The sequence below is a fragment of the Loxodonta africana genome, chromosome 12 (genome assembly GCF_030014295.1).
Source record: "Loxodonta africana isolate mLoxAfr1 chromosome 12, mLoxAfr1.hap2, whole genome shotgun sequence".
NCBI classification, from domain to species: Eukaryota; Metazoa; Chordata; class Mammalia; order Proboscidea; family Elephantidae; genus Loxodonta; species Loxodonta africana.
The window spans coordinates 5,574,911-5,602,699 of NC_087353.1; the positions used below are offsets into that span (position 1 = coordinate 5,574,911).

The following is a 27,789-nucleotide window of genomic DNA, read 5'->3' on the forward strand; positions in this document are numbered from 1 at the left end:
GAAATTGTGAGCTGGAAGGGATCTCGGGAATGGTCTAGGTCAACTCTGGGTGACACAGACAAACCACCATCTCCTGACGCCCAGGCCAGTACATTTCCCAGGAAGGAATTCCCCACGGTTGGAGAACATTCTGGTGTTCTGCTGCTAAGAGAAAAGAAGAAAGACAAACACCGCATGGATTTGAGGAGCGCTGGCACTGGCATTTTGCACATATTTATTTCATCAGCATAAGTTGACATACATAGAAGGTTTTACAGTATTTATTTATGCCTAGGATTATAGAACTGAAGTGTTAATAAATACATTAACTACACATTAAGAGCTGACCTGAACTGTGCCTTAAGCAAGTATACACTGTCTTTAACATATGGAAACATTCGAGTACTACTCAGAGTTTTTAAATGCTTTGAAGTAGATTTATCCTCACATTAGAACACATCTAGCACTTTTTTTTTGCAATTCAGTTTAAATCAATTTGTGAAGCCTGCACAAAGCGCAAGCTACTTGAATGTCACACAGTCCAGGCTTTTCCTGGACACGGGAAAACGTGTAAATAAGGAGACGGCTACTGACATAAACTCGGATGCAACTAAAATGTTTGTACATTTCCATTTTTAGCTCGTATCGTTTTCTCCTCATGATCAGTGATATTGTACAGGAATGAGAAAATTGATTTTAATCCAAAAATAAAACTTTTCGTAAATTCAAAAAGCATCTAAAATAAGACAGCACAAAAGAGCACTTTTGTGTACATGACCCTCCTGGGATACTAAACAGAGTATGCCCTGAATCTACCTCAGCTTTACGAAAAGGCAAAAGGACCTCAGAAAGCATCCAATTTTAACATCTGTTCCAGGAAGTTACATAAGAGACCCACAGAATAAATCACTGCTGCTGGAACTGCTAAACTGACGCTAGAAATTAACAGAATTGGAGCAGAGGATTCAATTAATACTACTGAAGTATTTGCAGCAAAACTGATGCAGGGAAGAGTTTTAACTAACAAAAGAGTTTCCAGGGCATTCATTTTCTTAAAGGACAAGAAGTAGGTGTCACCAGAGACACAGAAAACAAATCATTAAATTCCAAACCCAAGCTCCACAAAGCCGCCAAGAGTCAGTCCTAAGGGATGGGAGTGGGGGTCTCAAGACAGAGTAAGAACAGAGGAAATGAAGTCTTCAGCTAGTTCCCTTGAGTCCCAAAGGAACCCTGCTTAACAACACAAAAGTCATCACTGCCCACTAACGAAAGATCAAGCTTTCCTGCATACCACGCTTTCCCCTCAAAATACAACTGCTCTTTCAAGTGTTTGGAAATGTCCTCAGTGGGCCTGGGTTACTTAATTTTATGAGAATTTTGGATGAATGTCATAAATGAGTTAGACTCATTTTTTAACTCTTAGCTGACTGATGATCAGGAATATTTCTGCAGCAACTGTTGCGCAAAACAGCGCTGGATACAGAATTAGAACACCACATTGTATATGGGGGATCCCACTCACAGCAACAGACCTCTAGAGGCTAAGTCTCGACAACCACCCAGCAGTCCTCCAACCTAAGATCTTGGAGAGGGTGGCTTTTCAGTTCATCTGATTGGTGTACACCCTCACGGCTCCACGCTCCAGGGCGGTGGTGTTGGTAGCTGCTGTCCAATAGCTTCCGATTCACGGCAACCCCGTACGTGCAGAGTAGAACTACGCTCCCCAGAGTTTTCAGGGCTGTGACCTTGGGAAGCTGATCTCCAGGCCTGTCTTCTGGGGTGCCTCTGGATGAGTTATAAGCAACTTTTCAGCTAGTAACCGAGTTCATAACTATTTGCGCCACCCGGGGACTCCTTCGCTGGCCCAGAAAAACAAAGTGAACTGGTCCTCACGGCATGTCAGGTCCTCTGGCATTTGCCTTAATGTAAAATTATTATTTGGGGATTCCCATGATATATAACATTCTATACTTTTTCAAAATTGGTTGGCTAGACATCCATTAGTGACTGCTGCTAAATCCTTTCGAATATCCTTTAGGTTTCCTGGTGTAGTTTGTTTTGAGAAGATAATAGGAAAACCCTGGGACTCTGCTGCCAGTTCCCACAGGAAGTGATGCAATGTCTAGTACAGAAATTCCTTTATTGAATGAAATGATAAAATAAACATTCAAAAACTCCAGCTGGGGATGTTACTGTGTGGCCGTCCACATCCGACAGCTACAGCACACTTCTAATATCCTCTTATGTGAGTGATTTTACTTTAGAAGCCAAGTTTTAATATTATCAATAGTAAAAATCATACTTTTTCCTGTTACAATATGACAATTTCTTAAGTAAAATCACAGTGATAGTATTTTATGAATTTGATATTTAAAGCATGAAAAGACTAATCTGGTTCCACTTCATATCAAAATTTCGGCATAAACAATAAAATTCTAGAGAAAAATGTACTCCAATATGAAATGTACATTTCTTTAAAAGAGTACGATTTGTTTCCTTTGTTCTGTGTTTTTTTCGAGTATAATTTCTCCAGTACACCCTTAGGAAAGGCCAGTGAAGTCAGGCAAGAGGATGTCTGTTTTTCTTTCCTAAAATGATTAGCCAAGTTGCCAAGACGTCCTCTCAGTTGAGTGACCATTAGCAAGCATACATGCATCCAGGATATACTCCAACGGAAGTCATAAATTCCATTCCTTTGGGACATGCATAAGACTGAAGCGGATCATTTCTAAGTATACTTAACCGGTAACTTTCATAACCACAGATGCTCTAGAAAGCATAATCCAGGTGACCCGCTGATTTCTACAGAGATGACAACTCCAATCACTGGGTTAACTAGCAGGTTAGCATAAGGTCGGTGTGATTGTTTAAATGCCTACATTTCCTAATGTAATAAGAAAATGTACTGGATTCAGGATCCAATCAGCTTGCCTGTTTGTCAACATCTATTTATCTTTAAACTCTTCATAAACAGTGAGTCCCCTCAGTAGATACTTGAAACGTGAACTACTATGACAAATAAGGAGCCATCAATTGACTTGTCTTTCATCCTGGCGCTCTAGCAAAGTAGTGAGTTGCATGGCAATTTTATTAGGGTATTTTGGAATTCATAATTAGGTTAATGCAGTTTGCTTACTAATCACATTAAAAATACGTTATTTCCCCTTATATTAATATGGCCGTTGTCACTCTGCCACATTTTCATAGAATGACGCTTATAAAAGTTAATTTCCCTCATCAGAATTACATAACACCTACTTAAAAGGCTGTAAGTGGTGGGTTCAAAATGGGAGGAGAGGTTTGCTGCAAGGTTATTTTTAGAACTGTCAAAAACGCACGATTTTACCTATTCTTTTTAGTTTTGAGGAATATCTCAGCCTGTTATAAAATACGAAAATAGTTGAGCATAGGCTCTCAAAAGTTCCTTTTAAAATAAACAGATCACCTTTGTCAGATTTTCCTACTCCAGATATGTTTGTCTCTTAACATTCAGTCACCAGACTTAAAATCTAAATAACTGTAAATCTCCACTGTATCATTAACATCTCTTTAACCGAAAATATTAATCTCAGTTAAAGAGTGAGATGAAACTGTTCTCTGTGGGTGTCTGCGTGTCTGTGTGTCCACGCGCACGCGTGCCATGTGTGTCTGCGTGTCTGTGTGTCCACGCGCACGCGTGCCTGCAACTATGACATCGTTTCTGTAAAGGAAATAGTCCCAATGCTTACAGGACAATAAACCATACTGGAAATTACAGATTCTACCTTTCATTCTTATTACATTGTTCTTTTTGGAATTGAGCCAGCCAAAACTTAAAAATTAGTGCCATGAACTTTTTGCCTGTTAAATAGGTTTGAAGAACTTTACTTATCAGTTATCGTTTTAAACCTCAAGACAAAAAAAGAGCGTGACCTTCTTTCAGTGGTTCTACTAATAGTTCAGGCTGGCCCACTTTACAGTCCTGTTTCCATAACCCCCAGGTTCCTGCCAGGCATTCTAATCACGTGGTAAGCAACAGCACTCTTCAAGATCCAAGCCTACTCACCCACAATGCCACTCAGGAGCCTGAGTACACCCTGGGTACACCCTGACCTCAAGCACCGACCCTGAAGCTGGAGCTTTATCTTTTGATTCCATTGCCTTCTCCGTTGGGTATCCTGTATCTTGTTTAGAAGGTTACCTAATTTTGGACACATCCTACATCTTACCACTGATCCCATTAAGCAAAGTGAAGCAAAGGGGACTGCAGAATAGGGTAGCCGACCTCTAAATTCAAGGCGTTTAAATGATCCAGCATCTCCAACGGCCCACCCCACAACTCTCTATTCTCCACTTCACCCTCCCCTCCCATTTTGGAATCTCAGCGCATGTGGGTGGTTTCCTTCACCGCAGAGCTGCCCTAGGGAGATACCTAGTGGACCTGGGCCCTCCCTACACGGTCCCCTGCTCCCCTTTCTCCGGCTTTTCCGGCAAGGTGAGCACAAACGGGAAAAGCACACCTCGGGCATCGAAGGGCGCTTGGAGCAACTCGGGCTCGAAGTTGCCCCTCTGGCCCCCGTCCTCTCCAGGCTCCCCATCCTGGGAGAGGGCGAAGCGCCAGGTGCCCGCACGGTTCACACAGTAGATGGTGCCGTCTAGGGCCGCGCAGCGGAAGGGCTGCAGGCCTGAGAGTCCGCCCGGGGGCCGCAGATTCGAGGCACACTGACTCCACTGCTTGGCCAGACAGTGGTAGCGAAAGACGTTGACCCCTCCGCTCGTACCGGCCACCGCCTGGGGGTCGCCGCGGCCCCCGCAAAGGTCGAAGCGATAGATGAAGCCCTTGAGGGCCACCATGTCGGCCGAGCGCTTGCGGCTGCTACTGCAAGGGCACTCCTGCCACTCGTCGCGCCGGGGGTCGTACTTGAGCAGGCGGTAGAAGAGCGACCCCCCGGACACGTAAATCTCTCCGTTGCAGGTGGTAGCTTCGTGGGCCACGGCGAAGGCGCCCTTGGGCAGCGGGGCCACGGGGCTCCAGCGGTCGGCGCGCGGGTCGTAGCGCTCTACGCTGAAGAGGCACTCGCCGCCCACGGCGTACAGGTAGCCGTCCAGGGCCAGCAACTTGAGCTGCGAGCGCGCCTGGCCCAGGGGTCGCACGGTGCTCCAGCTGTCCGTGACCGGGTTGTAGCAGAAGACCTTGTCGGAAAGGCGGGCGCGCCCCTCGGGCCCCCCCTGCAGGATGCCCCCCGCCAGGAAGAGGTAGTTGTAGAGCACGCACATGGCGCAGCCCTTGGCGTTGGCGCCCTCGGGCAGCCGGGTCAGGACGCGCCACTGGCGGTCAGCCTCCTGGTAGTAGTAGATGACCGAGTCGCTGTGGCCGTCCTCGTCCTCCGAGGGCGCGCGGGCCGGCGGCGGCGACCTGGGCGGCTGCTCCCCGGGGGACTGCGCGGAGGCGGCGGCCGAGGGGCTCTGCGGCCGGCTGCTCTCGCGGCTCTGCGGCCGGCTGCCCACGCGCTCGAAGACGTCGTTGATCTCGGCCGCCAGGAGGCAGCCGCGGCCGCCCTGCAGCCGGCGCTGCAGGATGAGGTCCCTCTCGGCGCCGGTCAGGCGGCCGTAGACGGCCGGCTCGCGCAGCACCTCGAGGTAGTGGTCGCTCATGAAGCGGTAGGCGGCCTCCCGGAGCTCGCCGAGCCGCTGCTGCTTGGCCAGGCTCAGCACCTGGTAGCAGTTGGCCAGGGTGATCTGCGTCCGCACGGCGTCCATGGCGCACTGCACGGCGCAGGGCATCTGCAGGAAGCGCGCGCCGGCCACCACCTCGGCGACGTTGTCCGGGCGCACGTCGCCCATGCGCCCGCTGTACAGGTAGTCCACCAGCCGCCGCAGCGCCGCGTAGCTCACGCCCTTGATGCGCAGGATCTCCCGCGACGAGCGCGCCCTGAAGTAGTCGCTCTTGGCGGCCAGCACGGCTTTGTGCGCCCGGATGCGGCGGCCGGCCACCTCGATCAGCAGGTCGGGCTCCTCGGCGGGCGGCGCACTGCTGGGGGGGCCCGCAGCCCGGGGACCGGGGGGGCCGCCGCCCTCCGCTCCCCGGGGCCGCTCTCCAGCCCGGACAGCGTCAGCGGCCGGCGCAGGCTGGGGCGCGGGGCGCTCCCGGGGCGCCGCCTCCTCCGGCGCCGGCTCTTCGGACGTGGCACCAGCGCTGCAGATTTCCCACTGGCTCTTCACCACCCGGCTTCCTCTGAGGGCGGAAGGCGGCGAGGCCGCTGCGCCCTCCGCCGCCGAAGACGCGGTTGCACAAGACTGCGGTGGAGAGTCCTCCCCGGAGCTGAAACACAGGGAAGAGCTGAAACTGCAGGGTGTTTGCACCAGCGACTCGGTGCCTTCTCTCCCGTTGATACCCGTGCCCTGGTCCTCCTCGTCCGTGTCCGGCTGCTGGAGGCGACCCTCTCCACAGACCGCGAGAGCGTCCGCCTGGCCCCCAGCCTCTCTGCACACTCCATTAGCAAAGGCGCCCCCGGGCTTTGACCCACTGACTGTGTCGTCACCTGGGTACAGGACGCAGGAAGCCACTGAGTTCTCCATGGTGCAGAACGGCTGCCCCCACACCCACTTCCCTTTCAGCAGCTGTACATATCGACCGGACTCGGGCTGGGCAAGGTTAATCGTTACTCAGGGTTTCTTGCCTCACACAGTTTTTTCCTGGCACGTGATCAGATTTCACTTGTTTCCACACTTTTTTTTTTTTTTTTGCTCACAGGCAGATTCCCTTTTGTCCTTCCACACTCCTTTCCTGTGAAGAGGGGTGTGTCAAACTCTAGCTCACTCTGCTGAACTTTTGAACCGTCATAAACTTTAACGTTATATGGCTATCTGCTAAGAGTCTTCAAGAATTAGCCTCATTGCCCAGGTGGTATTGGTTTAATTAAATATACAGGAAAGTCCTGGAGCTACAGCGGGTATGTCATTTATGGTTCCTTCCTCCGCTAAACTGAGTTATCAAGGTACAGCTAACAAATCAGGGCATGCCCGTTCTGTGAGCCAGTGTTTACCCACATTATGACTTTACATTTCGTTCACTCTTCATTTCCACCGCATTGCTGCTGCCCACAGAGCCAGCAAATCTGAGACAGGCTGTAGCCGAAACCTTAGGATCTTGATTTTTATCTCCGTTTTTTGTTGAGTCACCCCAGTGAGCTCTCATTTGTGACTCCCATTTGTGATTATGGTTTACGGAAGGTCAGCTGGAGAATCTTTGTGTCCTGGTATCTGCAGCCCACACTTATCACCTGGGCAGAGACGCAGCAATCCACAATTCACGTGCCATGTGGGTGTTAGAAAAAACAATTATGGTAACTGTTTGAACGGCCTTCCCCATTTATCAATCATGAGCCTTCCTTTGCAGCTTCCTCTGTTGGGATATCAGGTGTTTCCATATCATTTCACCATACTCTTCTTGTTCCTGTTTACAGGGGGAAAAAAAGAGAGAATGTTTGAATTCACATTTTTCAGTAAGATTGTTTTGTGTCAGTGGAGTCTGTCATACTTCCCTCCCCGACTTTCAGGTTATAGGATTCAGATCTGGTAGCAGGAGATGGTGATGTTTCCCCTCTGCATATTGTGATGACCAGGACGTACGGAATCTTATAGGAACATAAGCCATGACCTCTCCACACTCCTCCCAGGATTTGGATGGACGCGGAGAACACAACTCAGGCAACAGGCATTACCAAAGAGGAAGGTCTTAAATATATTAAGTTGGGCCACATGACATTGCTAGGTTAAAAGCAACCAAACATCACCAATTTCATATTTTTCAACCAAATAAGATATATAGATTAAATTAAGAACTCCTTTTAGTGGAGAAAAAAAAAAAAAAACGGCTAGGCTATGTTTTATTAACATGTGACAGTTTTCCCTTAGTCTTTTTCAGCCAATTTTTTTAAATTCAGTTACTGTGCAACAAATACTTGGAGACAGGTGCTGAAGGTACTTCTCTGGAGTTGCCTTCCTCCAAGAGTATATAAAGGATCCCTGGGGCTCCAACTCCAGTTTTGAACTAGTCATTCCTGGAATTACATCTCTGATAAACCGCAGAGAAGCAATTCTCCAAATAGCTCAAATGCAGCAAAAGAAAAGCAGAAGCAAAAAGGCTGAAGTACTTAGATGACAGATGTGGGCATCTGCAGATGAATTATAAAGTATTTCCTAAATTGGCAAAATGTCCACTGAGACTCCCTAATCCACTGAGAAGGGACTTAGAAGTCTTCTGAGTCAACACGAAACCTGTTGCTGTTGAGTCGATTCCAACTCACAGCGACCCCATAGGAAAGAGAACAGCCACCCCATAGGGTTTCCAGGGAGAACCTGCTGGACTCGAACTGCCATTTTGGTTAGCAGCCAGCCTTTAACCACTGTGCCACCAGGGCTCAAGTCAACACAAGGCGAAAGCCAAATTGCATTTCAGCTTTCTAAAGAAGAGAAGGTGGAAAAGGAAAACATAAAATACAACTCAGCCTTGTCACTGCTGTATAGAAGGAAGTGTTCACATCTCAGATGAAACAGACAAAATGATACTTAACTGTCCTTCTCTCAACTTCACTCTTCTGATCTTACACGTGATACCGTTACCTGCTGTCTAAATGCTCAGGGTGAAGCATTATCTATCTGCTTGTCCTGTCCTTCTTGCTAGCATCACTGAAAAAGCTTTCCCACTATTCTCAGAAATAAAGGTGTTTTAGAGTTGGGAATTCAAGACATTCAATCCTCTGTTGGAGATTTTCAAACTACATATATATATATATATTTTTTTTTTTTTTTTGGCATGTTCACTATGTGCAAGGCCCTATCCCAGGATGCACGGGAAATGCAATGTTGAGACAATTTTGAGAGTAACCTGAAACTCTGATCTATGGGGTGTGTAGGTCACAGACAATACTCAGCAGAACACAATGCTCTTGAATGTTTACTCAGCTGCACACCACCCTCATGGTGATGTCCTGCTTTCTCTGGAGCTATATTCGGGGAAATGGAAATGAACGCGGGCCCACGGTGATGAGAATGTAATGACAAAGTATAAAACCTTTAAAAATGTTATAGGTTCATTAGAATTTTCCCCCAAGGGTTTCAGAGGTGCTTTTCTAATGGGCTGAGTCATCCAAGGGAAAGTCAGATAAAAATTGAGACATATTTCACTATATACACACACACACCCCTTAAGGTCTGAAATAAAATAAGAGAACTGGCTCTCTTGCTTAGCTCATTCTTTTCATGTTTCTTCTATAAAATGTTACTGGAAAGTAACATAACAATTTTTTTCTTTGGCCTGCAAAAAAAAAAAAAACTTTCTAGGTCTTTGTCTGGCTTAACTCTGATTAGAATGTGCAAAAGCCTAAATTCCAAGAGCTATGTTTATGTTTATGTAAACCATTAAAGATTTGAAAGAAAAGGCATGGAATAGAGCAAATTTAAAAGCTAGATCTGGACCTCTGTTCTTTAAGACACCTACAGAATCAAGTTGAAGCTAAAAGAATCAAGCTGATAAGTATGTATTTTGTAACAGCTACAATGAAGCAAAAGATACATCTCAGTGATAAAACATAAGCCAACCAGGGGCTGATGTGAGCGGTAGTGATTTCTGCCTTCATAATAAGGATGCCGTTTAGTCAACTGCAAGAGAGAGAATTGGTTCTTGTTCCCACTAACCCCAAGAAAGAATACAAGTATCTCTAAAAATCATGATTCTAGATTTCTTAATAACTCTATTAATTTTACCTCCCCCACGAAAAGATTATTATTATTAAATTGTGTCCTTTTGAGGTACACTTCTGGTAGCCATGATGATTTTGCGGTTTGCACCCACATTTTCCCACCTCTGTCCCCAGGTGCCCCTGGGCGTGTATTACAGTTAGCTGGCGGAGTCAGGGATATAGTCTGAGGCCATGAAATAGCACAGGACAGCTCTACCAATCTCGCAGTGATCAAACTATGAAAGTCTCTTAGCAATTACTCAACCAAGACAATCAGCTATATAAACATCAAGAAATCTAAGGCAACGGGTATCTGTTTACCATATATATTCAGCAAAATTGCTACTGGACCCATGCATTTTATGAGATGAGTTAGAAGATCACCCGTGACTAGGATGTCAAAACAGCAGTGATGCTCAATTTCGAGTCCTGAGAAGCCACATGAGCAGTCCTGCCACTACTGAGCTACCAAAAACCAAACCAAACCCGCTGCCCTGGAGTCGATTCCGACTCATAGTGACCCCACAGGATGGAGTAGAACTGCCCCACAGGATTTCCAAGGGTGTAAATCTTTATGGAAGCAGGCTGCCACATCTTTTTCCCTGAGTGGCCAGTGGGTTCAAACTACCGAGCTTTCAGTTAGCAGCCAAGCGCTGAACCAGGGCTCCACATTGAACCTAACTGTTATTGTTAGCTACCATTGAGTCAGTTCAACTGATAGCAACCCTACAGGACTGAGCAGAACTGCCCCACAGGGTTTCCAAGGAATGGCTGGTGGATTTGAACTGCCAACCTTTTGGTTAGCAGCTGAGCTCTTAACCACTGCGCCACCAGGGCTCTGTTGTTGTTGTTGTTAGGTGCCGTCGAGTTGGTGCCGACTCATAACGACCCTATACACAACAGAATGAAACACTGCCTGGTCCTGCGCCATCCTTATAACCGTTGTTATGCTTGAGCTCACTGTTGCAGCCACTGTGTCAATCCACCTCGTTGAGGGTCTTCCTCTTTTCCGCTGACCCTATACTTTGCCAAGGATGATGTCCTTCTCCAGAGACTGATCCCTCCTGACAACATGTCCAAAGTAGGTAAGACGCAGTCTCGCCATCCTTGCCTCTAAGGAGCATTCTGGTTTTACTTCTTCCAAGACAGATTCGTTTGTTCTTTTGGCAGTCCATGGTATATTCAATATTCTTCGCCAACACCACAATTCAAAGGCATCAATTCTTCTTTGGTCTTCCTTATTCATTGTCCAGCTTTCAAATGCATATGATGCAATTGAAAATACCATGGCTTGGGGCAGGCGCACCTTAGTCTTCAAGCTGACACCTTTGCTCTTCAACACCTTAAAGAGGTCCTTGCTGGCGGATTTGCCCAGTGCAATGCGTCTTTTGATTTCTTGACTCCTGCTTCCATGGCTATTGATTGTGGATCCAAGTAAAATGAAATCCTTGACAACTTCAATCTTTTCTCCATTTACCATGATGTTGCTCATTGGTCCAGTTGTGAGGATTTTTGTTTTCTTTATGTTGAGGTGCAACCCATTCTGAAGGCTGTGGTCTTTGATTTTCATTAGTAAGTCCTTCAAGTCCTCTTCACTTTCACCAAAGCAAGGTTGTGTCATCTGCATAACGCAGGTTGTTAATGAGTCTTCCTCCAATCCTGATGCCCCATTCTTCTTCATATAGTCCAGCTTCTCGGATTATTTGCTCAGCATACAGACTGAATAGGTATGGTGAAAGAATACAGCCCTGGCGCACACCTTTCTTGACTTCAAACCATGCAGTATCCCCTCGTTCTGTCCAAACAACTGCCTCTTGATCTATGTAAAGGTTCCTCATGAGCACAATTAAGTGTTCTGGAATTCCCATTCTTCACAATGTTATCCGTAATTTGTTACGATCCACACAGTCGAATGTCTTTGCATAGTCAATAAAACACAGGTAAGCATCCTTCTGGTATTCCCTGCTTTCAGTCAGGATCCACCTGACATCAGCAATGATATCCCTGGTTCCACAGCCTCTTCTGAAACCAGCCTGAATTTCTGGCAGTTTCCTGTCAATATACTGCTGCAGCTGTTTTTGAATGATCTTCAGCAGAATTTTGCTCGCGTGTGATATTAATGATATTCTATAATTTCCACATTCGGTTGGATCCCCTTTCTTGGGGATAAGCACAAATATGGATCTCTTCCAGTCAGTTGGCCAAGAAGCTGTCTTGCGTATTTCTTGGCATAGACAAGTGAGCACCTCCAGCGCTGCATCGGTCTGTTGAAACACCTCAATTGATATTCCATCAATTCCTGGAGCCTTGTTTTCCGCCAATGCCTTCAGAGCAGCTTGGACTTCTTCCTTCAGTACCATCGGTTCCTGATCATATGCCACCTCTTGAAATGCTTGAGTATCGACTAATTCTTTTGGTATAATGACTCTGTGTATTCCTTCCATCTTCTTTTGATGCTTCCTGCGTCATTTAATATTTTCCCATGGAATCCTTCACTATTGCAACTCGAGGCTTGAAATCTTTCTTCAGTTCTTTCAGCTTGAGAAACACTGAGCGTGTTCTTCCGTTTTGGTTTTCCATTTCCGGCTCTTTGCACATGTCATTATAATACTTTACTTTGTCTTCTCGAGCTGCCCTTTGAAATCTTCTGTTCAGTTCTTTTACTTCATCAATTCTTCCTTTTGCTTTAGCTGCTCGAAGTTCAAAAGCAAGTTTCAGAGTCTCCTCCGACATCCATCTTGGTCTTTTCTTTCTTTCTTGTCTTTTCAATGACCTCTTGCTTTCTTCATGTATGATGTCCAGGGCTCTGAGGAGGCAGCATTTCTGAAAGATGGTTTCACACATGAGAACTATCTGACCTGGTTCTATGGCTCTCCCACCACCTTGCATAGATGTGTGGTATCAGGAGATTTCACAAGGGCAATTGGGAAATTAAGCAGGGGGACCCTATTTGTTTTCACACAGTGGTAAAGAAATTCAACATTTTTTCCCCCCAGACCTCAGCAACTCTGCTAAGACTGTTAGTTTCGAATTTCTCTGGATTAGAAGTTCAGGATTTCCAAAGGGATTTTTTTCCCCATCTTGTGGTTGGCTCCAGCATCAGAATTCTCCACTGAGAGGCTCGACCAAGAATTCTTCACAGAGGGCCCATCCTCGTTATTGCGCAATAACTGAGACTCCGGACCTGACGGAGACACTGGAAGGGTTTACTTCCTGAGTGATTATCACTAAGCATTTCCCTGAGCACCACTTAGAAGTCTGTCACAGTCAGACAGCAAACAGAATCTCAGCACGGTGTGCTAACTGTAAGGAACTGCGGGTGGGGGGGGGGGCGGAGTAACAGGTTTTCCTCTTGACTGTTGGAAAATTATTTAATAAGAACAAACTTTAAATATACTCAACATAGCATTCCCCCCAATGATGTAAACTTCTTTCTGACCTTATAAATACCTAAACAGAATTTTAAAAGGTTTCTTCTTATTAATTTGAATTCACTATTAACATGAATTAAACACAAAAAGCAAAGATGAGAAGGCAGGAAGGGACAGGAAAACTGGACAAATGGAAACAGGGAGCCCAGGTGGAGAAGGGGAGAATATTAACACATCACAGGGTTGGCAACCAATATCACAAAACAATTTGTGTGTTAATTGCTTAATGAGAAACTAATTTCCTCTTTAAACGATCACCTGAAGCACAATAAAAAAAATAAAACATCGTATATGGTTTCCTAACTGAAATTATGTACTGAATGTAGGCATTAGTTTATTTATGTATTTAATATGGGTATTAGTTTATTTAAAACTAAATACCATGCTTTATTATAATAACACCAGTTGCTAAAATAGAATCTTCCTCTCAAATAATAAGCTTAAAAAAAAACTGTTAATAGACTTAGGAACCTTATCTAATCTTCTGTAATACGTGTTGTTTATAAGACATTCATTCCATGTATTCCACCGTCAGCCTTGTAGTGGTTTTTTCATACAAGACTCCCCCACCACATTCCCAATTTGATGACAGATTCCTTGAGGAAGGAGCCTCTGCCATGTACATTGTGTGCTTTCCACCACATCAGAAAGATGACATTCATATAGTAAAGAGCCAATAAACTGTGAGATTCATTAGAAAGAAAACTCATACACATAAGAAAAATCACAGACTCTTAGAAAGTTGCAGGGAACCTCTGGGTCATTTCTGTTTAAGAAAAAATGTGTTGATTCATTTCCACTGTTGATACAAATATTGCTTTCCAATGCTATTTTTTCTTTAGGCCCAAATTAAAATTAGTTCACAACTTCTAAGCACACATGACCAAGGGTGGGAAGAGATGGCCTGGAGTGAGCTGAGGAAGGAAGCCTGCCTGAGACTGAAAATGGACTGCAGACGTTCCGTGAAGCTAACAGTCCTCGCTGCAACCCTTAATACACATTTTCTCAATACTCTTTACAGTATGGGATAGAGTTTTACGATTACCATCAAAACGACTTATGCAGAATTACATAGTCCAAAGCAAGCCTGTCAGGAGCATTATTCATGAAATATGTTTTCATTTTATAATGGATTCACTAAATATGCTGTATAGAGAACCCCTGCAGGAACAGGAGAGCAGTGGGATGCAGACCCCCAATTCTCATAAAAAGACCAGACTTAATGGCCTGACTGAGACTAGACGGACCCTGGTGGTCATGGTCTCCAGATCTTCTGTTAGCCCAAGACAGGAAACACTCCCAAAGCCAACTCTTCAGACAGGGATTGGACTGGACAATGGGATAGAAAATGATACTGGTGAAGAATGAGCTTCTTGGATCAAGCAGACGCATGAGACTATGTGGGCAGCTCCTGTCTGGAGGGGAGATGAGAGGGCAGGGGAGGTCAGAAGCTGGCTGAGTGGACACGGAAATAGAGGGTGGAGTGTGCTGTCTCATTAGGGGGAGAGCAATTAGGAGTATATAGCAAGGTGTATATAAATTTTTGTATGAGTGACTGACTTGATTTGTAAACTTTCACTTAAAGCACAATAAAAATTTAAAAAATATATGCTGTATAGCTGCTAAAATTAAGGTACTGCTTGAGTCTTGGGAGGGTATGAAAAGTCACAAGCTCTTAGTCTCTGTCTTCAAGATATCAACAGTACAGTTCAAAAATGAGATACTAAATGAATAAAAGAAAATTAAAACTAATTTAAAGCAATATATTCTGTACAGTTTAGAAATGGACAGGGTGTCTAATAAGTGGCATAGTTTGTTAAGTAATCAAACGAATAACTAAATGACATTAATTAAGTTCACCTCTATTCCACTAGCTATAATTTTTTTCTTTTTTTTAATGAAGAACATTCTTAAAAGCCTAAAAGGAACGGTAATACAACTTGAATCCACAACAGTAACAATAAAAGTATTGACAGTTAATGTTTATTTTGCCAGACACTGTTTTAATACGCTTCACATCATATTAACATATTTAATCCTCACAACCATTCTATGAGGTTCTTGTTATCGTTAACTGCGGTGGAGTCGATTCCGACTCATGGCGGCGGCCCCATGTGTGCAGAGTAGAACTGCTCCATAGGGTTTTCAAGGCTGTGACCTTCTATGAAGCAGATCACCACACTTGTCTTCTGAGGCACCTCTGGGTGCAATGGAACTGCCAATCTCTCGGCTAGTAATCAAGTGCTTAACTGTTCATGCCACCCAGGGACTCCTGTGAATGGTTGTTCATTTTACAGAAGAGGAAGTAATACCTTGTATGATTTCACCAACACGATACAACTAATAAATTATGCAGCTCCTAAGTGTCAGAGCCAGAAACTGAACCCAGGCAACCTGGCTCCAATGCACGTGCTATTAAACACCACGCCACGACGCCTTTTGCATCATTCTGTTGTTCGTACCTGATTGTGCGTGAGGTGACGTCTGCTATTCCACGCATCACAGTGACTGAAGCCCACCAAATATTCATATTTATCAGTCTAGTGCCTATGCGATCCTGCAAGCAGAGTTTTAGTCAATCTGGATAAGCTACTCAGTTCTGAGAACAAGGCAGATGGCGACAGTGGGGAAGCACACAGTGTACTGGAATAGTCTCAGCCTGGCTGTAGCAGCATGTACTCCACGTGCCTTTGTGCAAGTTATTTAGGGGACTAATAGGAGGTTGAATCTTCTGGCAGGGCTTAATTAGGAGAAATAAAATTATTGAGAATTCCCCCCCGAAAAAAGATTTTATGTAACAGATATTCTTAAAGCCCCAACTCCTTAGGCTTGTAAATAAGGTGCTGAGCAATCTGATCCCAACTTACCCTGCATTTTCATCTCTCACTCCACTTTACCAGAACCTATATCTCTATCCTATTACATGAGCACACGGGATTGCCCATCACTCTCCATAATAAACAATGTGTGTTGGTATGTGTGCATGTATGTATGCATGTGCACACATATGTGTACCTATAATTCTACAGAGCCTTGCTCTCTACAACCACCTTTGTCCTTTTCTGAGCTAGGAAATTATTGCTCAATCTTCAAGCTCAAGGTCCAACGCTACCTTCTCTACATCACCTTCCTCACCCCTGCCCAGTGTGAGTCACCTTGGCGTCTCCGTTTGCATACAATGTCTTACTTTAGCACCACATAGTATCATTACTTACACGTGTATGTATCACCCTCTTCCATTAGAATATGAGATTCATGAAAAGGAAGGTTACTTTAATCACTCCATCCTCAGCACAGAGATGGGCTCTGCAAGGTAATCAATAAACATTTGATGAGGGAAGGAAGGAATAAACGTTAGCCAGGAAACTTAAACAAAAGAAAAGAACAACTCTGAAAGTATTCAAATAAAACATATAAAAGCAAGTTCTTAAAATATTATTCTTGAGATATTATCAGTGACATATGGTGTACCAAAAAAAACCATTGCCGTCGAGTTGATTCCAACTCATAGTGACCATATAGGACAGGGCAGAACTGCCCCATAGGGTTTCCAAGGAGTGGCTGGTGGATTTGAACTGCTGATCTTTTGGTTACCAGCCAAGCTCATAACCAGTGCACCATCAGGGCTTCAATATATGATATATTCCACAAAATGAGGTAGTGCACATATATCAAATATGATGTATTCCTTTTAAAAAGAAAGGTTAACTCTGGATGATGGATTAAGATAGGGCATCTTACCTTCTATAAAACTATACTGAGTTTTCCTACTTTCTGAAATAAATATATATGGCTTTTGTAATCATAAAAGTAGTGGGTTTTTTTAAGTACAGACCAGTTAAAAAAATAACACACACACACAAAAGCTCGTTGCCGTCAAGTCAATTCCGACTCATAGCGACCCTATAGGACAGAGTAGAACTGCCCCATACAGTTTCCAAGGAGCGCCTGGTGGATTCGAACTGCCGACCTTTTGGTTAGCAGCTGTAGCACTTAACCACTACACCGCCAGGGTTTCCATGAAGAATGAGAAACATCAGCATAAGGACAGGGGTTGGGACAATGGACAATTTTTATTTTCTTCTTTAAATATTTCTGTTTTCAATTTTTAGTATGAGGAACGAGTGTGACTTTTATAGCCACATTTTTTTAAATATATAGGCCATTACCAATCCTGGGAAATCTTTCAAATTATTTACATCTCTGGCTACCAAGTGTTCTCCTATTCACCCTTCAAATTTAACCACAGGTCTCTAAAAAATCTCATTCCTGTCTCCCTTTATCAATCTACTTTCCTCACTTATTTGTTCTTCTTTTCTGTGTATATCTAGGCAAAGGCAAAAGGCAGGAGGAATAAAACATATGCTTTCAATTAGGTGCCAGGAATTGTTCTATGGATGTTAGACATGTTGCCACGTCTCCCAACAACCTTGGAAGGCAGGTATTATTTCCCCCATTTTACAGTTCAGAAAATCAGTGCTTGGAGATTAAGAAACTTGCCCAAGATTCTTCTTTCGTAAATGACTGAGCCACGATAAAATTCTATACCATGCTGCCTACTGTGAAATGAACAGGCATGGCCATATTCCAGGAACGCCAGTATTCTTTGTGAAAATAAGGTACTACTAGCAGTAACTCTCAGAAGCAGAAGATGAGGCTTTAAAATTAGACATTCCTAAGTTAAAAATCATTTGCAATGTGGCCTTGGACAAATTAGTTAACATCTCTGAGTGTTTCATCACATGTTATATCCTCCCTCATAGTCTTTTTATAAAGATTAAATAAGCTCAGAATGGTAAATCTCTCACTTTTTTATTGTACTTGAGATGAAGGTTTACAGAGCAAACTAGTTTCTCACTAAATAATTACTACCCGTATTGTTTTGTCACATTGGCTGCCTCTAATATGTTCTTAGAAACACTCCCTTTGGTGTCAATCAGGCTCAAGTTTGAATATCTTCTCTGTAACTTTCTAGCTACAAGACCCTAGGCATTTAGCTTAATCATTTTAAGCTTCAGAGATCTCATCTCTAAAATTGAAATGATAATACACTAATGGGCATCTTCCCACTGAGACTGCCCCTGTTCTGCTCCATTGAGGAAGAGCTCTACCTTCAGTAAACATTCCCTGTAATTTGGTTGGGCTGCCAACCATAGTACCCTACCCCAGTGGCCACAACTTTAGACTTTTCTCTAGTCCCAGCCAAGCATAGTACCCCCTCCTCCTGGCCACAGTGGTTGGTCCAAGGAAAGCATGTGGCTTAGGTCAGGCCAACCTTCTTGCTGGAGTGGTGATCCACCATCAACCAACAGAATGATGCTCAAGGAGAAAGGGCCTTGCCTTAATAGATCATACAGCTAGAAGCAAAGTCTGTTGGGAACCATTTTTCTACCACATGGAGAAAGCTTGTCTTCAGTAGAAGAAAGCCAGCACAAAGAGTGAAAATCCAAGAGACAGAACACGAGGCAGAGAGGGAGGGAGAGACCTCTGGATTGAGCCATACCTGAAGACAACTTCACCCTGGGCTTCTTAGCTATTTGAGCTAATAAGTTCCATTTCTGGCTTAAGTTAGTATGAGTAGGATTCCTGTACCTGGAAACTGAAATAATTCTGACGAAAAACAAATACCTACCTCACTGGGTTGTCATGAGGATTAAATGGGATGTTTACAAAGAGCTTAGCACAGCACAGATCCTGGCCCATGCTTAAGCATTCATGAGCAGGAGTTCCCACTCCAGAGAACAATGGAGTTCCCATATTTTACAGAATACTCGGCCTAAGAGGACAATAAAAAGCACTAACAATCCCACCAACATTAATCTAAACTTGGTTCCTGCTGCTTTCACAGCAATTTTCACATTTTAGTCTCATAATTCACATGTGAGACAGGTAGAAGAACTACCATTACCCTGATCTAGTATGTGAGAAAACTGAAGCACAGAAACATTAAGTTACTACTCTCAGAAAAAGCAAGCAAGCTTAGCAACAGACTAAAACCAACATCCAATTGGTTGGACACCCAAAATACTCCTCTTATTCGTTTCATGAGCAGTTAACATGTTGCCTGAACAAAAATAATGCCTGAGATTATTTTTTCACAACATTAGCTGGGCCAATGTGAATTAATAGGGATTAACTCCTAATGGTGAAGACTCTAAGATGTCTGGTCTAAACATGGGGAAGCTGAACTCATTTGCTCTTGATGAGGCACTTGCAAGGAAAAGGAAAAAATATAATATCAACCATGTATTTTCAGTCACTAATCCGAGTGGCTCAGCCCACCTTCCTTTGCCTCATCCACTGGAGGGTGTGTGTTTTGCACTGTTCAGGTCAGGTTCACTGCATGATGTAATGGAGGAAGTGATAACAGCTATGAGTTTTCTTTGTGCCTGTACCCTTAACTATTACCAGTTATGAGCTACTTGGAGGAAGTTGAGAAACAGATTAAATGTACATGAATACTGTTGGGCAACTAGGTCATGAAAACTTACTATATGCATTTACTGACCTCCTTTCTTCATCACATCATAGGTTTTCCTTTCTGTAAATTCAAGAGTTCTGAGATACACACTGTTAGAGCTTCGTGCCTCACAAGACATCCCTTCACTGGTGATGGGATAATACATCTGAACTTACCAAACTTGAAATTGGAGGACGAGCATAAAAGCCAACGCTGTCTTGTTCAAGGAAGTGTTGTGCATTCAGACTCAGTCTAAAGCAAGATTCAGTAGTGAACAACTGGTATCTGAACTCATTTCTAGTTACTGCACTTGAGTCCTGAGCTTACTGGAATCCCAGACTTTGAAGAATGGAAAACAAAACAAAAATTGGTTGAATTAATGTCACTGAATTGTACCTGTAAAAAATGTTTAAGTGGCAAATGGTTTTATACATACATATTTTTTATACATATATATTTTTTATATACCTGGAGCCCTGGTGGAGCTCAGGCTGCTAACCAAAAGGTCAGCAGTTTGAATCCACCTGCCACTCCCTAGAAACCCTATGGGGCAGTTCTACTTTGTCCTATAGGGTCACCAAGAGTCAGAATAGAATCAACGGCAACAGCTTTGATTTTGGGTTGTGTGTGTGTGTATATGTATATATATATATATGTATATGGAGCCCTAGTGGCACAACTGTTAAGCATTTGGCTGCTAACTGAAAGGTTGGCAGGACTCCCTGGGAGAAAGACCTGGCTATTCTACTGTGTCACATGAGGTCACTGCGAATTGAAATCGACTTGACAGCACCCAATAATAACAAGAACTATATATACATATATATATATATATAGTTGATATAATTTAAAGAGGAAGTCTGTCTTGGAAGAAATACAGCCAGAATACTCCTTAGAAGCGAGAATGGCAAGACTTCATCTCATGTACTTTGGACATGTTATCAGGAGGGACCAGTCCCTAGAGAAGGACATCATGCTTGGTAAAGTAGAGGGTCAGCAAAAAAAGGAGAAGACCCTCAAGGAGATGGATTGACACAGTGGCTGGAACAATGGGCTCAAACGTAACAATTGTGAAGATGGCACAGGACTGGGCAGTGTTTCGTTCTGTCATACATAGGGTTGCTATGAGTCGGAACCGACTTGACGGCACCTAACAACAATGACATATATAATTTACCACAGTTTAAAAAAACTGGTTGAAAATACATCTGCACATTCATTCAAAAGAGTCTCAAAGTTAGGTAACTGCAAATTATGCTTTAAGTTTCTGTAACTGCCTTTGGGGTGCAGACTCGGAAAGTTATGAAATATGAAGCATCTGCCCTTTCTTCTGCCTCAGATTCAAGAATTATTTATTTAGCCAAACATACAGTATGAACACCAAGAACACAGAATCACGGAGACTCTGGAGAGAGGAATTTTGTGAAACCATTAAAATCAAAGCTGTGTGGCCTACCAGTGATGGGAAGCTGGAGTCAGAAATGAGAGATACCTGGTGTCTTAGTCATCTAGTGCTGCTATAATTGAAATACCATAAGTGGATGGCTTTAACAAATGGAAATTTGTTCTCTCACAGTCTAGGAGGCTAGAAGTCCGAATTCAGGATGCCAGCTCTAGGGGAAGCTTTCTCTTTCAGTTCTAGAGGAAGGTCCTTGTCACCAATCTTCCCCCAGACTAGGAGCTTCTCAGTGCATGCTCCTATCTGTATTTTCTTGATGGTATGAGGTTCCCATGTCTCTCTGCTTGTTTTATATCTCAAAAGAGATTGGCTCAAGACACAATCCAATCTTGCAGATTGAGCCCTACCTCATTAACATAATGTTGCTCATCTCATCTTATCAAGATCATAGAGATAGGATTTACGACACATAGGAAAATCACATCAGATGACAAAATGGTGGACAATCACACAATACTGAGAATATTGGCCTAGCCAAATTGACACACATATTTTTGGGGAACACAATTCAATCCATGGCACCTGGATTAAATAAATTTTATATACTTTCACAATTGCTCAATCTGTCAATTCTGATTGACTACCATAATACTGAGAGTTAAAAAGTATTCATTCATTTGCAAATACATACTGAACACCTACAATGTACCAGATAGTGTTCTAGATACTAGAAAAATAGCAATGAACAAAACAGAGTTGGTCCCAGGCCCCCTGGAGTTTACAGTCTAGTGAGGAAGGCAAATTTTAAGCCATTATACAAATTCTTATGAAATTACAAATCACGATAAATGCAATGAAGGAAATATAAACAAGACTCTAAGAGATTATGACAGAAGGACTGGATTTCTACTATGGGGTCAAGGGAGACATCTCTGAGAAGGAAATTTAAGGCAAAACCAGACAGAGGGGTAGGAGTTAGCCAGATAACAAGCATGTCTTAGTCATCTAGTGCTGCTACAACAGAAATACCACAAGTGGATGACTTTAACAAACAGAAGTTTATTCTCTCACAGTTTAGGAGGAGGCTAGAAGTCCAAATTCAGGGTGCCAGCTCCAGGGGAAGGCTTTCTCTCTCTGTAGGCTCTGGGGGAAGGTCCTTGTTATCAATCTTCCCCTGGCATAGGAGCCTCTCAGCACAGGGACCCTGGGTCCAATGGACATACTGTGCTCCCAGCACTTCTTTCTTGGTGGCATGAGGTCCCTCTCCTCTCTGCTGAATGCTCTCTTTTATATCTCAAAAGAGACTGACTCAAGACACAACTTAATCCTATAGATTGTGTCCTGCCTCATTAACATAATTGCCTCTAATCCTGCCTCATTAACACCATAAAACCACCTCCTTTGAGTTGATTCCGACTCATAGTGACGCTACAATACAGAGCAAAACTATCCCATAGGTTTCCAAGGAGCAGCTAGTGGATTCGAACTGCTGACCTTTTGGTTAGCAGCTGAGTTCTTAACCACTGCACCAGAGGTTAGGATTTATAACCCAAAGGATAATTGCATCAGATCACAAAGTGGTGGACAGCCACACAATACTGGGAATCATAGCCTAGCCAAGTTGACACACATTTCTGGGGAACACAATCCAACATAACAGGTAGATAGAAGAGAAAACAAGAGTGAAGTCCCTGAGGCAGAAACAAGCTTAACCAGTTCTAGAAACTACAAGGAGGCTTGAGTGTAGTGAGCAAACGAGGAGGCCAGGGGCGAGGCTGTCTGGGTCAGCGCAAGGCAGGTCATGCAGGACCAAGTCCACAGATTTCATGATCTTACTCACAAAGGGAATCCACTTGTTACCGGAATAAGGTTCTTGGCTCTCACTGGTCAAGAATGGGCATGTACGGCACATAGTTTTCCACACGAGCAAAGCTTTATTGAAGAGGCTTGCAAGTGGAGACGAGGAGGGCCTAGAGCAACACTTACCCTCATCTCAGGGAACAAAGGACAGGCCTGAGTTTTTACAAGTTCTTGGGCGGGAAAAGATTCATGTTTATTCATAGGCACAGGTGGGGATATGTTAACTAGGTTGCATGTGCAGCAGCTTTCCAAGATGGCTCCTGTCCTGGAGACCTCTGGGATTTGTAGCAAGACTTATCATGGGGTGTCACGCCTGCGCAGTCTCTCACTCCCCGGGTTCTAGTCCCTGGCTGGGGCCGTAGCCCTTCACTGCCCCTGGTGGGAGGTCACATAGCAGTCACAGGTGGATGTTCTGTGCATGTCCCTGGGCCTGGTTTTCTCCAGCTGCTTCTGAAAGGCAACTTTAAAGAAGTTTGCAAGCTATTTTAGATACCCTGCCCCATTGTTCTGGGCAATGGCTTTGTTTCTGTGCCCTGGCCCATTTCTTATTACTTCGTTTGCAGATTTGGGGGCCCCTCTGTTCCCTGTCTTACTAAGTCTCTAGGTTCCACACTCAATCCCCTATTATCTCCCTGATAGTACAGGCTATTTCTCTTTTTACTTGCTTCTCCTCTAACCACACAGTCTCTTCACTATCTCTCAAACAGGCACCCTCCGATCTCAGGGCCTTTGCTCCCTGTCTTACACTGATAGCTTTTAAAATGGCAGGTTTTGTCTTGTAGAAACATTGCACTGTGCCCTCTCATACAGAAAAAAAGCTGATTAAGCTACTTTTACACTGATTTGGTATTACTGCTAAAATTACTACACACATTAAAATGAAGGAACTGGATGTATGTGTATCAATGTGGGTAAGTTTCAAAAGCACAGTTTTGAATTTTTGAAGGTTTGCAGTTTCCAGAAAGACAGAGTAGAATTCAGTTACATAAATTTTAAATAATCATCTACGTCATACGCAGAAGTATAAAAACACAGAAAGGAGAGGTAGACATGAATTCTGCTATAGTGGCTACTTCCGAAAAGGAACGGAAAAATGGGGTCTTTGTATTCTTTAGTTTCTTGAAAAAAAAATAATTAAAAGCATATATGGAAAATTATAACATGATTAAATACTGACAGGGTATGTGTTTCTTTTTATTATATTATTTATGGTATTTGAAATATTTTATAATTTACAATTCTATATTTGTAAATAGCTACCATCATCAACTACATAGTTCATCTGGCCTACCACTAAAAATCAATGAAAGCCATACAACTGTAAACATAAATAAGTAAAGTCAGTCATCAGGTAACAACGCTCTTAAGTTACTCAAATACTCCAACATTTGAAATAACTTAAGAGTATCATTACCTGGTGCTCAAAGTTCCAATTAATTTGAAATATGGGAAATTTGAAGAAGCCTTGGTGGCACAGTGGTTAAGCACTCAGCTGCTGACCAAAAGGTCGGAAAGGTTGGCAGTTCGAATCCACCAGCTACTCCACGGGAGAAAGATAGGGCAGTCTGCTTCTGCAAAGATCACAGCCTTGGAAACCCTATGGGGCAACTCCACTCTCCTACAGGGTCGCTACGTGTCAGAAGTGACTCGATGGCCGTGGGTTTTTTTAATGGGAAATTTCAATAAAAACTTACATTTTGTGATTTTTAAAGTTCTAAACTCTTGATTTTATAAAAGACAGACTTGTTCAAGATGACAAAACAAGTTATTGGCAGGCTCAGATCCAGAGTGTAAACAGCCTGGTTTCCAACCCAGTGCCTTTTCTATTAATTCCACTTCTTGATTTACCATTGTTGGTATAAAATGCAAATAACGCAGAAACACCTCTCCCCAAGTTTTTCGCCCTGTTTTGTTCTTTTTGTTGTTGTTGTTGTTCCGGTTTGGCCACTATTTAACAAAAAGATCCTCAGGCTTTGCTCTTTCCGGTGTAACTTACAATCCAACGTTTGGTTTATGGTCTTGTTTATACACCTGCATCATGAAAATTGTCAGCACAATTCTCAAAAATGGGAGGTCATCTAATTTGTAAAAAAAAAATTTTTTTTTTTTTATCCAGGCTTAGTAATCCCAGAACAAGGAGAACTAACTGCTTTACGTCTACAGAAATTACCTGAGATTTGGCTCATCTAACTGACACTCAAGAAAGACTGTACTTTCTGAGTTCGAGTGACTGAAGAGAAGGTGCCTTAGAGTAGCTTACAGAGATACGAGGTTGGAAATTACAGAGAAAGACATCGGGAATTTATCCAGACTCAAATTTATTCTGGTCTATTCTCAAACATCAGGTGACTGTGGAAAAGGAGAACCTGAATGTGAAGGGAGGGCAGATGAAATGATAATTTATCTGTCATTGCTGTTGACCTTTTAGCCATTATTTTTGCAGCAGAAATCAAGATACATGAGTGTACTTATGGGAACAGCAGGACAGATCATCTGAAATCCAGGTGGTCCTGAAGTAGTAGCGAGGATGGCTGTAAAAGCTCTGTATCAGCCTTGAGATTAAATCGAAAAAACCTTTGTGTTCTTTCATTTGTTGTCTTCACAAATTCTTTTAACATGTGACTACATAGGGTTTATAGATGAGAGCTGTCAATATATTGATTTTTATTTCTTTTTTTTCCCCCCCTAAAATGCAGGTTTGAGTTTAAAGGGTGTGGTGAGTTCAAGATGAGGAGGATATTTTGGTCTCACAGAGATGATTATTCTGGAAAACAACGATCCCATTTTGGTAAACAGCATAGTGAGACATCCAAGTTAAAGCTGAAGACAGCTCTCCAGGGGACTGATGAGGCTGTGACTGTGCACACAGTTTGCTGGGCACCACAGACAGACCGTTTTATGCAATGATATCTCCCCCACAGTCTGTCCAGCGTTTGAAATTCTCATTAAGATGTGGAAACTCCCTAAGTGTACCAGACAGTTTTAAAACAATAAAGCAAGGTCATGACTGGGTCTCTCTGCACAGAACCATAGCACACCTTCATATTTTATTCTGATGAGCTTCTGAGGTAGATGCAAACTCCAGCATTATAAACACATAATCAAGGGGCTAAAAGGTCACAGCGAAGGATTTTCCTCCAGCAAATGTACCTTCTCTTGCCAAGAACTCATTGCTGTCAAGTCAATTCCGACTCACAGTGACCCTATGGGACAGAACAGAACTGCCCCATACGGCTTTCGAGGAGTAGCTGGTGGATTTGAACTGGTTAGCAGCCTAGCTCTTAACCATTACACCACCAGGGCTCCTTCTCTTGCCAAGAAGACTCTTCTTGACCAGTCAGGTACCTTCTCTTTGGGTGGTCTCAAACAAGTGGTCATGCCACCTCCCAGAGGCATCGTGGCTTTCCAATAGGTACCCTAGTCCCTGCCCCTCAGCAACAAGTGCTCTTTGAAAGGGCTTTTGATTTTCTATAGAAGTTTCTGCAGACACTAGAAAATCTGATGAAATAAACATTTATGGTATGAGAACCCAATACTTTGTTGCTATTAGGTGCTAGTGAGTCAATTTCGACTCATAGCGACCCCACGGGACAGAGCAGAACTGCCTCATTGGATTTTCTGGGCTGTTATGGGAGCAGATCGCCTTCCTTCTCCCACAGAGCCACTAGGTTCCAACAGCCAATCTTTTGGTTAGCAGCCGAGCACTTAACTGTTGTGCCATCAGGGCTCCCGATACTTTATCAAACAGTACTTACCCACCCACCTTAATTCAAAAGTGTGTAAACTTCTAAAAGAGGTGAACCGGAGCTATGAAATTCTTATATTGCTTTTTGTGCCCATAAAAGCACTCAGATGATAGCCTAAAAACCCAAATTAAAAAACATTGTCTTCACATCACAGAAAATCATATAGCAGGGGACGTGAAAACAAACAAACGCTGCAATTTATACGTTCCTAAAATCGCTTATAAAGTGCAATGACCTGCTACTAACCTGTGCTCAACATCATTAATAGGTTTCACCTCAGGAGATGACACTAATCAAAGAGAATTTAAAGAGTGTGTTGGATTTGCCCAAATGGTGCAGCTTTCTACTGGAATTAATTAGGTATTCAACACAATTCTAAATGCTCATGACACATTTACCAAAAAGCCAAAAACTCATTGCCGTCGAGCTGGTGCCTGACTCATAGCAACCCTATAGGACACAGTAGAACTGTCCACAGGGTTTCCAAGGAGCAGCTGGTGGATTTGAACTGCCAACCTTTTGGTTAGCAGCCAAGCTCTTAACCACTGTGCCAAAAAATTCACCTAGCTGTTAATACCTGACTTTTTATGCATACTTCCAATTTGTACGTCAAAATTCAATAAAATTTTCTTTTTCAAAACGATACCTATGCTACGCTAAAGCAGATTGCAGACTACAAGTCGGCCCCAACTTACGACATATTCAAGTTACAACAAACCACTGTATCTGGAACACCGCGTCTTCCTGGGAGGGAGTTATGGGAAAATGCATGCAGGGAATACGGGAAAAATTGCTGAATTATGTGCACACGCTCCAAGCGCTTGATCAGGATAATATGATGGAAGAGATCAGTGGAACAATCGTCCATATGGCAAGAATGCGGAATTTAGAACTTCGTAGCTCTGGTGACACAGTGGTTAAGGGCTCAGCTATTAACCAAAAGGTCAATAGTTCAAATCCATCAGCCACTCCCTGGGAACCCTATGGGGCAGCTCTACTCTGTCCTATTGGGTCGCTATGAGTCAGAATCAACTTGACAGCAATGGGTTTGCTGCTGATGTGGAACGGTTCACAGATCACAAAGAAGGAGAATTGACATATCAGGACTTAATGGATTTTGAAGGGGAAAGAAATGCTGAAGAACAAAGAAATAATGAGGAAGAAAGAAAGAAGTTGTTGTGATGGTTAAGAT

At 43.3% G+C, this 27,789-nt stretch overlaps 1 protein-coding gene across 25 annotated transcripts in view; it reads right to left on the reverse strand.

The window, feature by feature from the left end:
- Nucleotides 1-464: 464 nt before the first annotated feature.
- The window catches only part of KBTBD11 (kelch repeat and BTB domain containing 11), a 55,718-nt gene continuing 28,393 nt past the window's right edge, over nucleotides 465-27,789 (reverse strand). For 11 of the 25 annotated variants that reach the window (XM_064294953.1, XM_064294952.1, XM_064294960.1 and 8 more), the window contains 3 exons: nucleotides 19,769-19,931; nucleotides 16,348-16,438; nucleotides 465-7,414 (listed from right to left, as the gene is read on the reverse strand). In XM_064294953.1, the coding sequence (XP_064151023.1) occupies nucleotides 4,411-6,537 (2,127 nt within the window). In that variant the 5' untranslated portion in view covers nucleotides 6,538-7,414; nucleotides 16,348-16,438; nucleotides 19,769-19,931 and the 3' untranslated portion in view covers nucleotides 465-4,410. Of the gene's footprint in view, nucleotides 7,415-15,594; nucleotides 15,690-16,347; nucleotides 16,439-19,768; nucleotides 19,932-27,789 lie in introns of all 25 variants that reach the window. The other 14 variants (XM_064294963.1, XM_064294964.1, XM_064294965.1 and 11 more) reach the window with 4 other exon arrangements.